We start from the raw sequence: 12531 nt of genomic DNA, 5'->3' as shown, positions 1-12531 counted from the left end.
TAAAGATTTTATTTATTTATTTGTCAGAGAGAGAGCGAGAGCGAGCGCAGGCAGACAGAGTGGAAGGCAGAGTCAGAGGGAGAAGCAGGCTCCCTGCGGAGCAAGAAGCCCGATGCGGGACTCGATCCCAGGACGCTGGGATCATGACCTGAGCCGAAGGCAGCTGCTTAACCAACTGAGCCACCCAGGCGTCCCTGCCTTTTTTTTTTTTTTTTTAAGATTTTATTTATTTGAGAGTACGTGCTCACACAGGTGAGGGGGGAGGGGCAGAGGGAGACTGAGAAGCAGAATTCCCACTGAGCCGGGAGCCCAATGTGGGGCTTGATGCTAGGACCCCAAGATGATGACCTGAGCCAAAGGCAGACGCTTAACCCACTGAGCCACCCAGGTGCCCTGCCTTTTTATTTTCTTAATGTTGTCTTTTGAAACATAAAAGTTTCCAATTCTGATGAAGTCTAGATTATCATTTTTTTTTCTTTTAGGGATTGTGCTTTTGGTATTCGTTTAATAGCACTTGCCTTACCCAGGTCCACAATGATTTATCCTAGAAATTTTATAGTTTTAGTTATTCCTTTAAAGTCTATGATCCATTTTTTTTTATTGTGGCAAAATACTCCTAACATAAAGCTTACCATCTTGACCATTTTTAAGTGTATAGTTCAGTGGTATTAACTGCATTCATACTGTTGTGCAGCAGCATCACCATCCATCCCTGTAACTCTTTGCATCTTATAAATAAGAAAATCTATACTTACTAAATAATAACTCCCCATTCTTCTATCTCCACAGCCCATGACAACCACCATTCTATTCTGTCTCTATGACTAACTACTCTAAGTACCTCATATAAGTAGAATCATATACAGTATTTGTCTTTTTGTGACTGACTTATTTCACTTAGTATAACATCTTCAAGTTTCTCCCATGTTACACATTATTGCAGAATTTCCTTTTTAAGGCTGAATAATATTCCATTGTATACTTTTGCTTATCCATTCATCTGTTAGTGGTCACTTGGGTTGCTTCCATGTTCTAGCTCGTGAATGGTGCTGTGTGAACATGGCTGTACAAATATCTCTGTAACCCTGCTTCCAGTTGTCTTGGGAATACACCCAGAAGTGGAGTTGCTGGATCATGTGGTAATTCTACTTTTAATTTTTTGAGGAATAGTCATGCTGTTTTACACAGTGGCTGTACTATATTCCCAGGAACAGTGTGCAAAAGTTCAGATTTCTCCACATCCTTGCCTGCACTTGTTTTCTGAACAGCACCATTCTAATGCATATGACGTGGTAACTTATTATAGTGGGTTTTTGTTGTTGTTGTTGTTGTTGTTTGTTTTTTTGAGAGAAAGTGCACGTGCATATTCAGGCCCGGGATAGGGCAGAGGGAGGGAGGGAGAGAATCTTAAGTGGGCTCTGTATATGAGGCTCAATTTTAGGGCCCTGAGGTCATGATCTGAGCTGAATCAAGAGATGGATGCTTAATTCATTGAGCCACCCATGTGCCCCTCGTTGTAATTTTGGTTTGCATTTCCCTAATCATTAGTGATGTTAAACATTTTTTCATGTGCTTATTGGCATTCATATATCTCCTTAGAAGGAATGTATATTTGAGTCCTTTGCCCTTTTAAAAATTGGGTTATTATTACTTTTTTGTTGTTGTTACTGGGGTTTTTTTTTTAAGACTTTATTTATTTGACAGAGAATGAGCAAGAGAGCAAGAGCATGGGGGAGGGGCAGAGGGAGAGGGAGAAGCAGACTCCCTGCTGAATAGAGAGCCTGATATAGGACTTGAGCCCAGGACCCTGAGATCATGAACTGAGCCAGAGCGGACACTTAACTGATGGAGCCACACAAGTGCCCCTTTGTTGTTATTATTATTGAATTTTAGGTGTTCTCTATAAATTCTGAATACTAATCCCTTATCAGATATATGGTTTGCAATTTTTTTTTTCTTTCCATGGGTTGACTTGGTCATGGTGTGTAATTCAATTAGCTGTTGAATTCTGTTTGCTAGTATTTGATTGAGGATTTTTGCATTTATATTTTTAGGAGACATTGGTCTATAGTTTTCATGTAGTGTCATTATCTAGCTTGGGTATCAGGGTTATGCTGCCTTTAAAAATGAGTTAGGAAATGTTTTCTTCATTTTTGGGGGAAGAGTTTAAGAAGCATTGATACTAGCTCTTTAAATATTTGGTAGAATTCACCAGTGAAATAGTCGGGTCCAGGGCTCTTTGTTAGGAGAGTTTTGATTACTGATAAAATCTCTTTAGTAGTTATAGGCCTATTCAGATTTTCTATTTTCATGATTTAGTCTTGGTAGGTTTTTGTTTCTAGGTATTTGTCTGTTTCATCTAGGTTATCCAGTTTATTTGGCATGCAGTTGTTTATAGTACTTTATTATCCTATTTCTGTAGAACCAGTGGTAATGATCCCATTTTCATTTGTGACTTTAGTAATTTGAGTCTTTTCTTCATGCTTCTAGCTCAAGATTTGTCAATTTTGTTAACCTCTTTGAAGAACCAACTTTTGGTTTCTTTAATTTTCTCTGATATTTTTCTATTCTCTGTCTTGTGTACCTGTTCTAATTTTTATCATTTCCTTTCTTCTGCTAGCTTTGGGTTTAGTTTTTTCTTCTTTTTCTAGTTCCTTAAGTTGTAAAGTTGAGTTGTTGCTTTGATTTCCCTTAGCACTGCTTTTGCTGCATTCTGTAAGTTTTAGTGTGGTGTCTTTGGGTTTTCATTTGTCCCTAAGTATTTTTCTAATTTCCCTTGTGATTTTGTTCTTGATCCATTGGTTGTTTAAAACTATGTTGTTTAATTTCTGTAATTTTGTAAATTATCTACCTAATGTTGTTGGTTTCTAACTCTTTCCCATTGTCAGAGAATATACTTTGTATAATACCTTCTAAAATCTATGGAGACTTCATGTGTGGTCCTATATGTGGGCTCTTCTGGAAAATATCCCAAGTGCCCTTGAAAAGAATGTGTATATTATTATGGTTGAGAAGTGTTCTGTATGTATTTGATAGATCTCATTGATTTACTGTATTAAATTCTTTATTTCCTTACTTCTGCCCAGTTATTCTCTTCATTATTTTGAGTGGGGTATTAAAGTTTCTACTACTATTGAACTGCCTATTTCTCCAATTCTGTCAGGTTTTTCTTAATGTATCTTTATGGTCTGTCATTGCATATGTAAATATTAATAATTGTTATATTTTCTTGCTGTGTTAAACCCTTTATTAAAATGTAATGTCTGTCTTTGTCTCTTGTAACCTTTTTTGATTTTAAAGTCTCTCTTGACTAATATTAGTATAGTCACTCCAGCTTTCTTTTGGTTAATATTTGCACAGAATATCTTTTTCCACTCCTCACTTTCAACCTGTTTGTGTCTTTTGATCCCACGTAAGTCTCTGGTAGAGACCATATAGTTGGATGTTTGTTTTTATTCATTCTGCCAATCTATGTCTTTTGATTAGGGAGTTTAATCCATTTTACATTTAAAGTAATTATGGCTAATGAGGAACATCTATCAGTGTGCTGTTTGCTTTTTAAATGCCCTATAGCTTTGTTATCCCTCATTTCCTGCATTACTGTTTTCTTTTGTGTGTAGTTGATTTTTTGTAGTGAAATGTTTAAATTCCTTTCTTGTTTCCTTTTGTGTATATTCTTTGGTTATTTTCTTTGTGATTACCATGAGGATTAAATTTAATATCCTGAATTATAACACTCTAATTTGAATTTACAGCAGCATAACTTCATTAACATACAAAACTCTGCTCCTTTACACTGCCATTCCTAGCCCTTTCAGTTGTTGATGTTACAAAATAACATCTTCATACATTGTATGCCCCAAAACATAAACTAATGATTATTTTAAGTGCATTAGTCTCCTAAATTATATAGGAAACAAGATTTGGAGTTACAAGCCAAAGTTATAGTAATACTACCTTTTACACTAATTTTTTTCATTAAATGTATTAATCTTTTAAATCATGTCAAAAACAAAAAATATGATTAAATGTCATTGTTGTGGTAATATCAACTTTTATAACTGCCCATATATTTACCTTTATATAGATGTATATTTCTCTCTATGGCTCTGAGTTACTGTCTAATGTCTGTCCTTCCCACTTTGCCAGGACTCCCTTGGCCATTTCTTGCAGAGCAATTCTGGTGTTCACAATATCAGTTTTTATTTATCTGGGAATGTCTCAATTTCTCCTTCAATTTTTTTAAAGATTATATTTTTTTATTAGAGAGAGCATGAGCAGGGGCGGGGCAAGGGTAAAAGAGAGAGAGAATTTCAAGCAGACTCCGCACTGAGTGTGGAGCCAGGTGCAGGGCTCCATCCTAAGACCACAAGATCATGACCTTAGGGAAGTCAAACATTTAACTGACTGAGCCACACAGGCACCCCTCCATTTTTGAAGGACAGTTTTCCCACGTATAAAATAATTGGTTCAAAGGTTTTTATCTTTTAGCATTCAAATATATTGGCCCATGTCTTCTGGGAGCCAAAGTTTCTGAAGAGAAATCTGCTAATGGTCTTAGTAAATATCCCTTGTATGTGATAATTCACTTCTTTTCACTGATTTTTTTCTTTGTGTTTGTCTTTTGAAAAGTTGTCTTGTTTTTTGAGAGTTACTTATTAGAGAGAGGGGGGAGAGCTGGGAAGGGACAGAGGGAGAGAATCTCAAGCAGACTCCCTGCTGATCTCAGAGCTCAATGCAGGGCTCAGTCCCACAGCCCATGAGATCATGATCTGAGCTGAAACCAAGAGTCTGACACTCAACTGACTGAGCCACCAAGGTGGCCCTTGCAGGTTTGTTTATAATGGGTCTTGGCATGGCTTTCTCTCAGTTCATCTTAATGTGGAAGCTTCTTTGAGCTTCTTAAATGTTTATACTCATGTGTTTCATCAAATTTGGGAAGTTTTCTGCTACATTTTTCCCATTTCATTTAAATTCAAATTAGTTAACATATTGTGTAGTATTGGTTTCAGGAGCAAAATTTAGTTATTCATCACTTACATGTAACACCCAGTGGTCATCACAAGTGCCCTCCTTAATGCCCATTGACCATTTAGCCCATCCCCCCACCTGCCTCATTTCCAGCAACCCTCAGTTTGTTCTCTATAATTAAGAGTCTATTTTATTTTATTATTTTATTTGAGGGGGGTGTACATGAGCAGGGGGAGGGGCAGAGGGAGAAGCAGACTCCCCACTGATCAGGGAACCCAACATAGGGCTCAATCCCAGGCCGCTGAGATCATGACCTGAGCCAAAGGCAGAAACTTAACCTAAGCCACCCAGGTGCCCCAGTCAAGAGTCTTTTATGGTTTGCCTCCCTGTCTGTTTTTATCTTTTTTTTTTTTAAGATTTTATTTATTGACAAAAAGGGTGAGTAGGGGGAGGGGCAAAGGGAGAGGGAGGGAGAAAATCTCAAGCAGACTCCACATTGAGTGCAGAGCCCAATGTGGGGCTCAATCCCTTGACCCTGAGATTAGGACCTGAGCCAAAACCAGGAATCTGACACTTAACCACAGACCCACCCAGGGGCCCCTCGATTTTTATCTTATTTTATTTTTCTTCCCTTCTGTATTCATCTGTTTTGTTTCTAAAATATCATATATGAGTGAAATCATATGGTATTTGTCTTTCTCTAATTGACTTATTTTGCTTAGCATGATATACTCTAGTTCCATCCATGTTGTTGCAAATGGCAAGATTTCATTCTTTTTTTTTTTTTTTTAAGATTTCATTTATTTATTTGACAGACAGATTACAAGTAGACAGGCAGGCAGAGAGAGGAAGGGAAGCAGGCTCCCCGCTGAGCAGAGAGCCCAATGTGGGGCTTGATCCCCGGACCCTGGAATCATGACCTGAGCCGAAGGCCGAGGCTTTAACCCACTGAGCCACCCAGGTGCCCCAAGATTTCATTCTTTTTGATGGCCAAGTAATATCCATACACATACACACATATACATTCATATATACACACACGCACACATACACACCACATATTCTTTTCTTTATTGATTCATCAGTTGTTGGGCATTTGGGCTCTTTCCATAATTTGGCTATTGATGATAGTGCTGCTGTAAACACTGGGGTGCATGTGCCCATTCGAATTAGCACTTTTGTATTTAGATAAATACCTCATAGTGCAATTGCTGGGTTGCAGTGCAGTTCTATATTTCACTTTTTGAGGAACCTCCATACTGTTCTCTACAGTGGCTGCACCAGTTTGCATTCCCACCAATAGTGTAAAACTTTCTTACTAAGACTTTTCTTCTCTTTCTCCACATCCTTGCCAACCTCTGTTGCTTTCCCGAGTTGTTAATTTTAGCCATTCTGACAGGTATGAGATGGTATCTTACCATGGTTTTGATTTGTATTTCCTTGATGAGTGACACTGAGCATTTTTATATGGTCTGTTAGCCATTTTTATGTATTCTTTGGAGAAATGTTAGTTCATGCCTTCTGCCCATTTTCATAACTGGATTATTTATTTTTTCATTTTTTATTTTATGATTTTTTAAGATTTTATTTATTTGACACAGAGAGAGAGAGAGAGAGAGATCACAAGTAGGCAGAGCAGCAGGCAGAGAGAGAGGGGGGAGCAGGCTCCCTGCTGAGCAGAGAGCCCGATGCAGGGCTCGATCCCAGGACCCTCAGGACCATGCCTAACCCACTAAGCCACCCAGGCGCCTGAGCCACTATTTCTTAAAATATTCTCTATGCTCTTTTCTCTCATCTCCTTCTGAGATCCCCTCACTGTGCATGTTGGTCTCCTTGATGGTATCCTAGACTCTGTTTGCTTTTCTTCATTTATTTTTCTGCCTACATAATTTTCATTGTCCTGTCTTTAGGTTCACTGATTCTTTCTTCTGCTTACTCAACTCTGCCTTTGTGATTTTAGTAGTTGTACTTTTCAAATCCAGGATTTTTAAAAAAATCTTTTTAGGTTTTCTGTCTCTTGATATTTCCATTTTGTTCACACATTATTTTGTTTGTTTTTCTCCACAACTTCCTTTTGTTCTTTGAGCATCTTTATGACAGTTGTTTTAAAGCCTTTGTCTCACATAACTGCAGAAGTCTTTTTCAGGGACAGTTTCTGTTGATTTATTTTATGCCTCTCAATGGGCCATACTTCTCTATTTCTTTGAGTACATTGTGATTTTTTTTTTTGTCAAATGCTAGATATTTTAACCTAATAATGTGGAAACTCTGGAGATCAAAGTCTCCTCCTTCCTCAGGGAGTGGTGTTTTTAAATTATTTTTGTTTTTATGATTGTTATAGGTGGTCTGTGTTCCAGGTATGAAGATAAGGTGTATACTTAATTTCTTAGGTCTTTTCTGAGCCCTTTTCCATGGACATGCACAGTTACTTTCTAATTATCCCCTTACAGGCATTCATTTTCAGATGACCTAGTTTTTGTTTTTTAAAAGATTTTATTTATTTATTTGACAGTGAGAGAGGAAACACAAAGCAGAGCCAAGTGGGAGAGGGAGACGCAGGCTTCCCACCAAGCAGAGAGCCTGATGCAGAGCTCGATCCCAGAACCCTGGGGTTGTGACCTGGGCCCAAGACAGACACTCAACGACTGAGCTACCCAGGCACCCCACGATGACCTAGTTTTTAATGTCTGGGTCCCTAAAGTGAAAATGTAAAAAATGAAGGTAGGAAAAAAGGGCACTAATGCTCTAAATCCAGTAGAAGTCAATTCAGCTGGAGGGAGTCAGGCTTGCTACTATTTGAAGAGGTATGATTACAATGGTTGCCTGCCTCTTTGTCTCTTCGCACTTCTGCGGTCAGAGCGCAATCAGTAATGAGAGCACCTTCCCTTTGTTTGGAGGACAGGGTCCTTTTTGAATACCCTAGTTCCCATAAACTGTGCAAGCTGCTCTACAAACATTCACATAGTGGCCTGCCATGTGGCTGAGTTTGGGGAATGAGTAGCTGCTACTGTGCTAAAAGCTAAAATTAACCAACGTTAACCAAAATTAACGTTCGTTTACCATTCCCATCTTGTCCTGAAAGTCGCAAGCCTTCCAACAGATTTCAAAGTTCTAAAGCAGTCACATCTCAGAGATTCTGCCAGTGCAATTGTTGTCTAGATGAGGAGACAGATTCCTGGTGCTTCTTTCTCAATCTTCTCAGAATCTTCTTTGATTCTTTTTTGAGTTAATTTTTGTGTATGGTGTGAAAAAAGAGGCCACATTCACTTTTTGAAATGTGTATATCCAGTTCTCCTAGCACAACTTGTTGAAAACACTCTTGTTTCCTTAATGAAGTACCTTATTCATTTGTAAAAAGTAAACTGAGCAGGGGCACCTGGGTGGCTTAGTCAGTTAAATGTCTGCCTTCGGCTCAGGTCATGGACTAAGGGTCCTGCAATCAGGCCCCATGTTGAATGGGGAGCCTGCTTTTCCCTCTCCCTCTGTCCTTTTCCCCTGCTCATGCTCTCTCTTTCTCAAATAAATAAGTACAATCTTTGGGGGGAAAAAACTGACCATAGATGTGCAGGCTTATGTCTAAACTCTCAATTATGTTCCAGTAATCTGTAAGGCTATACTTAAACAAATACCATACTGTCTTTTTTGCTGTTTACTTGGCACATAATAGATGTTCAGTATTTGAATTATATTGAAATTGAATTGGCCCAACTTTTTAAAGAACATGTGTTCTTACATTTGCCACTTTTTTGTCTTTTTGGGGGTGGGTGTTTTAGGGGGAATTGTGGGTAATTTGTTTTTGCTGCTTTTCTCCCTAGTTTCTCATCAAACTGTCTTTTGAAAAATTCTGTTCTTACTCTATAAAGAAATTTTCTGCCTCGCTGAAAAATACCCAAGGGCGGAGTACCTTTGGGATGAGCATGCTGGTGATGGTAGTGTCAATCACATAACAGAGGACACTGGCCAGAATTGCACTCTTTAAAGAAGTGAAATCCAGAGGCCAGTTAGTTGCCATCCTTTTATTCCTTCCATAGAAGCTTAGCACTGTGGTTTTTTTTTTTAATTTATTTTTTATTTATTTTCAGCATAACAGTATTCATTATTTTTTCACCACACCCAGTGCTCCGTGCAATCCGTGCCCTCTATAATAAGAATCACCTGGTACCCCGACCTCCCACCCCCCCACCCCTTCAAACCCCTCAGATTGTTTTTCAGAGTCCATAGTCTCTCATGATTCACCTCCCCTTCCAATGTCCCCCAACTCCCTTCTCCTCTCTAGCTCCCCATGTCCTCCATGCTATTTGTTATGCTCCACAAATAAGTGAAACCATATGATAATTGAGTCTCTCTGCTTGACTTATTTCACTCAGCACAATCTCCTCCAGTCCCATCCATGTTGCTACAAAAGTTGGGTATCTGATGGAGGCATAATACTCCATAGCGTATATGGACCACATCTTCCTTATCCATTCGTCCGTTGAAGGGCATCTTGGTTCTTTCCACAGTTTGGTGACCGTGGCCATTGCTGCTATAAACATTGGGGTACAGATGGCCCTTCTTTTCACTACATCTGTATCTTTGGGGTAAATACCCAGGAGTAGAAGCTTAGCACTGTTTTAAGCATTGTTGTAGTTATTATTTAAAGTGAAATCTTACTAGAATGTACTGGCTATATTTTATGAGCAGTAGACTTTGAGTTGTATGTGTAGCACTTAGCAATGGATTAACTCATGGGCAAGTTATTTAACTTTAGTGAATAATAATAATTCTTGCACTATCAATCTCTTATGATGTTAGTGAGAGTCAAAGTGATGCTTTACATGAGTGCTTTGTAAAATACAATGTGCTGCACAAATATTTTTAATATTTGTTTATTAAGTGATCCACATTTTTGTTTCTTTCAAATACTTTCTAAGATAATATATAGGGAAAGGAATTTGAACTTTTGGGTTATTTGCTTACAAATACAGTTAAAATGGGTAAAGTTTGAGTGTTATAGTTCAAGACTATTGGACATATATGAAACTAATGAGAGTAAGAAGAGTATTTTCTTCAGTCTCTCTATTTTTTTTAAAAGATTTATTTGAGAGAGAGAATGGATATGGGGGAGAGGGAGAGAGACTATCTCAAGCAGACTCTGCTAAGCACAGAGCCCAGCACTGGGCTCAGTCTTAAAACTCTGAGATCATGACCTGAGCTGAAACCAAGAGTCAGACACTTAACTGACTGCACCCAGGCACCCCTTTCATTCTCTCTATGGTAAAAAGTTGGAGAAGAAATACTACCTTAATTGAGAACATGTACAATATCTAATTTAATGTAATTGAGTAGATTGTAATAAAATCTTATCTCTTTATAATGAATATATAGAATTTATGTAGAAAATATTTTTTAAATGTAATGTGCAAGATGGAGCAATACAGAACTACATTAGTCAAGGCAGTGTGGTATGGCATAAGAGTAGACCTGTAGGTTGACAGAACCGAATTGAATCCAGAAAGAAACTCTTAAATTTATGGTCAGTTGATCTTGTACAAGAATGCCAAGACAACTTGGTGGGGAAGAAATAATCTTCTCTACAAATAATGCTGGATATCCACATGCCGAAGAATAAGTTTGGATCCTTTGTTCACCCCAAACACACAAAAAAATTACTCAAAGTGGATTATAGACCTGAATGTCTAAAAGAGCTAAAATGATAAAGCTCTTAGAAGAAATTATAAGAGTAAATTTTCAGAACTTTGAGTAAAGTAGTAGTTTCTTGCATAAATTGGACATTGTCAACATTCAGAAATTTTGTAATACAAAGGACACTACCAAGAATGTGAAAGGATGGGGCACCTGGGTGGGTCAGTCGGTTAAGTGCCTGCCTTTGGCTCAGGTCGTGATCCCAGAGTCCACATCAGGCTTCCTGCTCAGTGGGGCGTCTATTTCTCCTTCTCCCTCTCTCTCTCCCTCCCCTGCTCATGCTGGAACTCTCTCTCTCCCTCAAATAAATAGATAAAATCTTTAAAAAAAAAAAAAAAAGAACATGAAAGGAAAACCCACAGAGTGGGAGAAAATATTTCCCAATCATATATTTGATAAGAGACTTGTATCTAGAATATATAAAGCACTCTTAAAACTAAAAAGTAGAAAACAAATCCAGTTAAAAAGTGGGCAAAGGATCTCAGTAGACATTTCCCAAAAAGATATAAAAATATCCAATAAGCACATGAAAAGATGCTCAGCACCATTAGCCATAGGGAAATGCAGCTAAAAGCCACAGTGAGATACCACTTGACCCTCACTTGGATGGCTGTGATCAATAAAGATAGATAAAGGCAAGTGTTGGTGAGAATGTGAAGAAATTAGAACCTTCATATGCTACTGATAGGACTGTAAAATGGTGCAGCCACTTTGGAAAACTATCTGGCAATTCCTCAAAAAATTAAACACAGAGTTACCATATGTTCCAGCAGTTGTACTTATACATATATACCCAAGAGAACTGAAAACATAGCCACACAAAAACTTGTTCTTGAATGTTTATAGTAGCATTATTCATAGTAGTCCAAAAGTGGAAACCACCCAAATGTCCATCAACCAATGAATGGAGATGTAAAATATCATGTATCCATCATTGAGATATTATTTGCAGAACTGAAGTACTGATACATGCTATAATATAGGTGAACTTTGAAAACATTGTACTAAGTAAAAGAAACTAGTCACAAAAGACCACATATTATATGGTTTCATTTATATCAGATGTCCAGAAAAGGCAGATCTATACAGACAGACTGTAGATTAGTGTTGTGCAGGGGAAACTGAGGGGGTAGGTATTAGGAAGAAATGGAGAATGACTGCTAAAAGTTCAGGGCTTGTTTTGGGGGCTGATAAAAGGTTGCACAACTCTGGATATATTAAAAGCCATGGAAATGTGCTTGTTAAATGGGCAAATTATACAGTAGATGGATAAAAAAAATTTTTTTAAATCAAGCAATACCCAACCTAAAAAAAAAAAAAAAGAATAAGAAGAAAAGGACATTTAAGAATGTGTCTCTAATGTTTTTCTTCTGGAGATAGAGAAGAATCAGATGGTTGATTGTCTCCTAGTTACCATTTTTCTTTCATTCTCCAACCTTCTGGTGGCTGACTAGGTTTATTAAATGAATATACTTTTGTGTTGAATCATAGTAAATCATAATTCATTTTTGACAGGAATTGAGTTCTCAGACTTTATCACATGATGGAGGATTCTTCAATAGACTGGAAGATGATGTTCATAAAATTCTTATTAGAGAAAAAAGAAGAGAACAGCTTACAGAATATAATGGAACAGATAATTGCGCAGCTCATGAACACAACCAGGCATGTAAAATAGAAAATTCTCTTAAAATCATAGTGAAATTAAAATGCAATTTTCCTTTTTTAAAAAAACTTAAAACAGTAGAATCCAATTATGATGATATGATGCTACAGTTTTAGGATATTAGTCATTATCATGCATAGATACTTCTACTACAAGTATGAGGTACCCCATTCATTGAATATTTATCAAGTGTGTGCTGTGTACTGTTA

The 12531-nt window shown here is 37.6% G+C and overlaps 1 protein-coding gene across 4 annotated transcripts in view; it reads left to right on the top strand.

The window, feature by feature from the left end:
- GKAP1 (G kinase anchoring protein 1) overlaps window positions 1–12531 on the top strand; it is a 77599-nt gene that overhangs the window by 44157 nt on the left and 20911 nt on the right. For 3 of the 4 annotated variants that reach the window (XM_004774081.3, XM_045086070.1, XM_004774080.3), the window contains exon 8: window positions 12172–12321. The exons of the other annotated variant lie outside the window; for it this stretch is intronic. In XM_004774081.3, the coding sequence (XP_004774138.1) occupies window positions 12172–12321 (150 nt within the window). The remainder of the gene's footprint in view (window positions 1–12171; window positions 12322–12531) is intronic. 4 annotated transcript variants of the gene reach the window in all.

Source organism: Mustela putorius, unplaced genomic scaffold (assembly GCF_011764305.1).
Source record: "Mustela putorius furo isolate JIRA1106 unplaced genomic scaffold, ASM1176430v1.1 tig00000876_pilon_pilon_pilon, whole genome shotgun sequence".
Taxonomy (NCBI): domain Eukaryota; kingdom Metazoa; phylum Chordata; class Mammalia; order Carnivora; family Mustelidae; genus Mustela; species Mustela putorius.
This window is presented reverse-complemented; position numbering and strand designations above follow the sequence as displayed.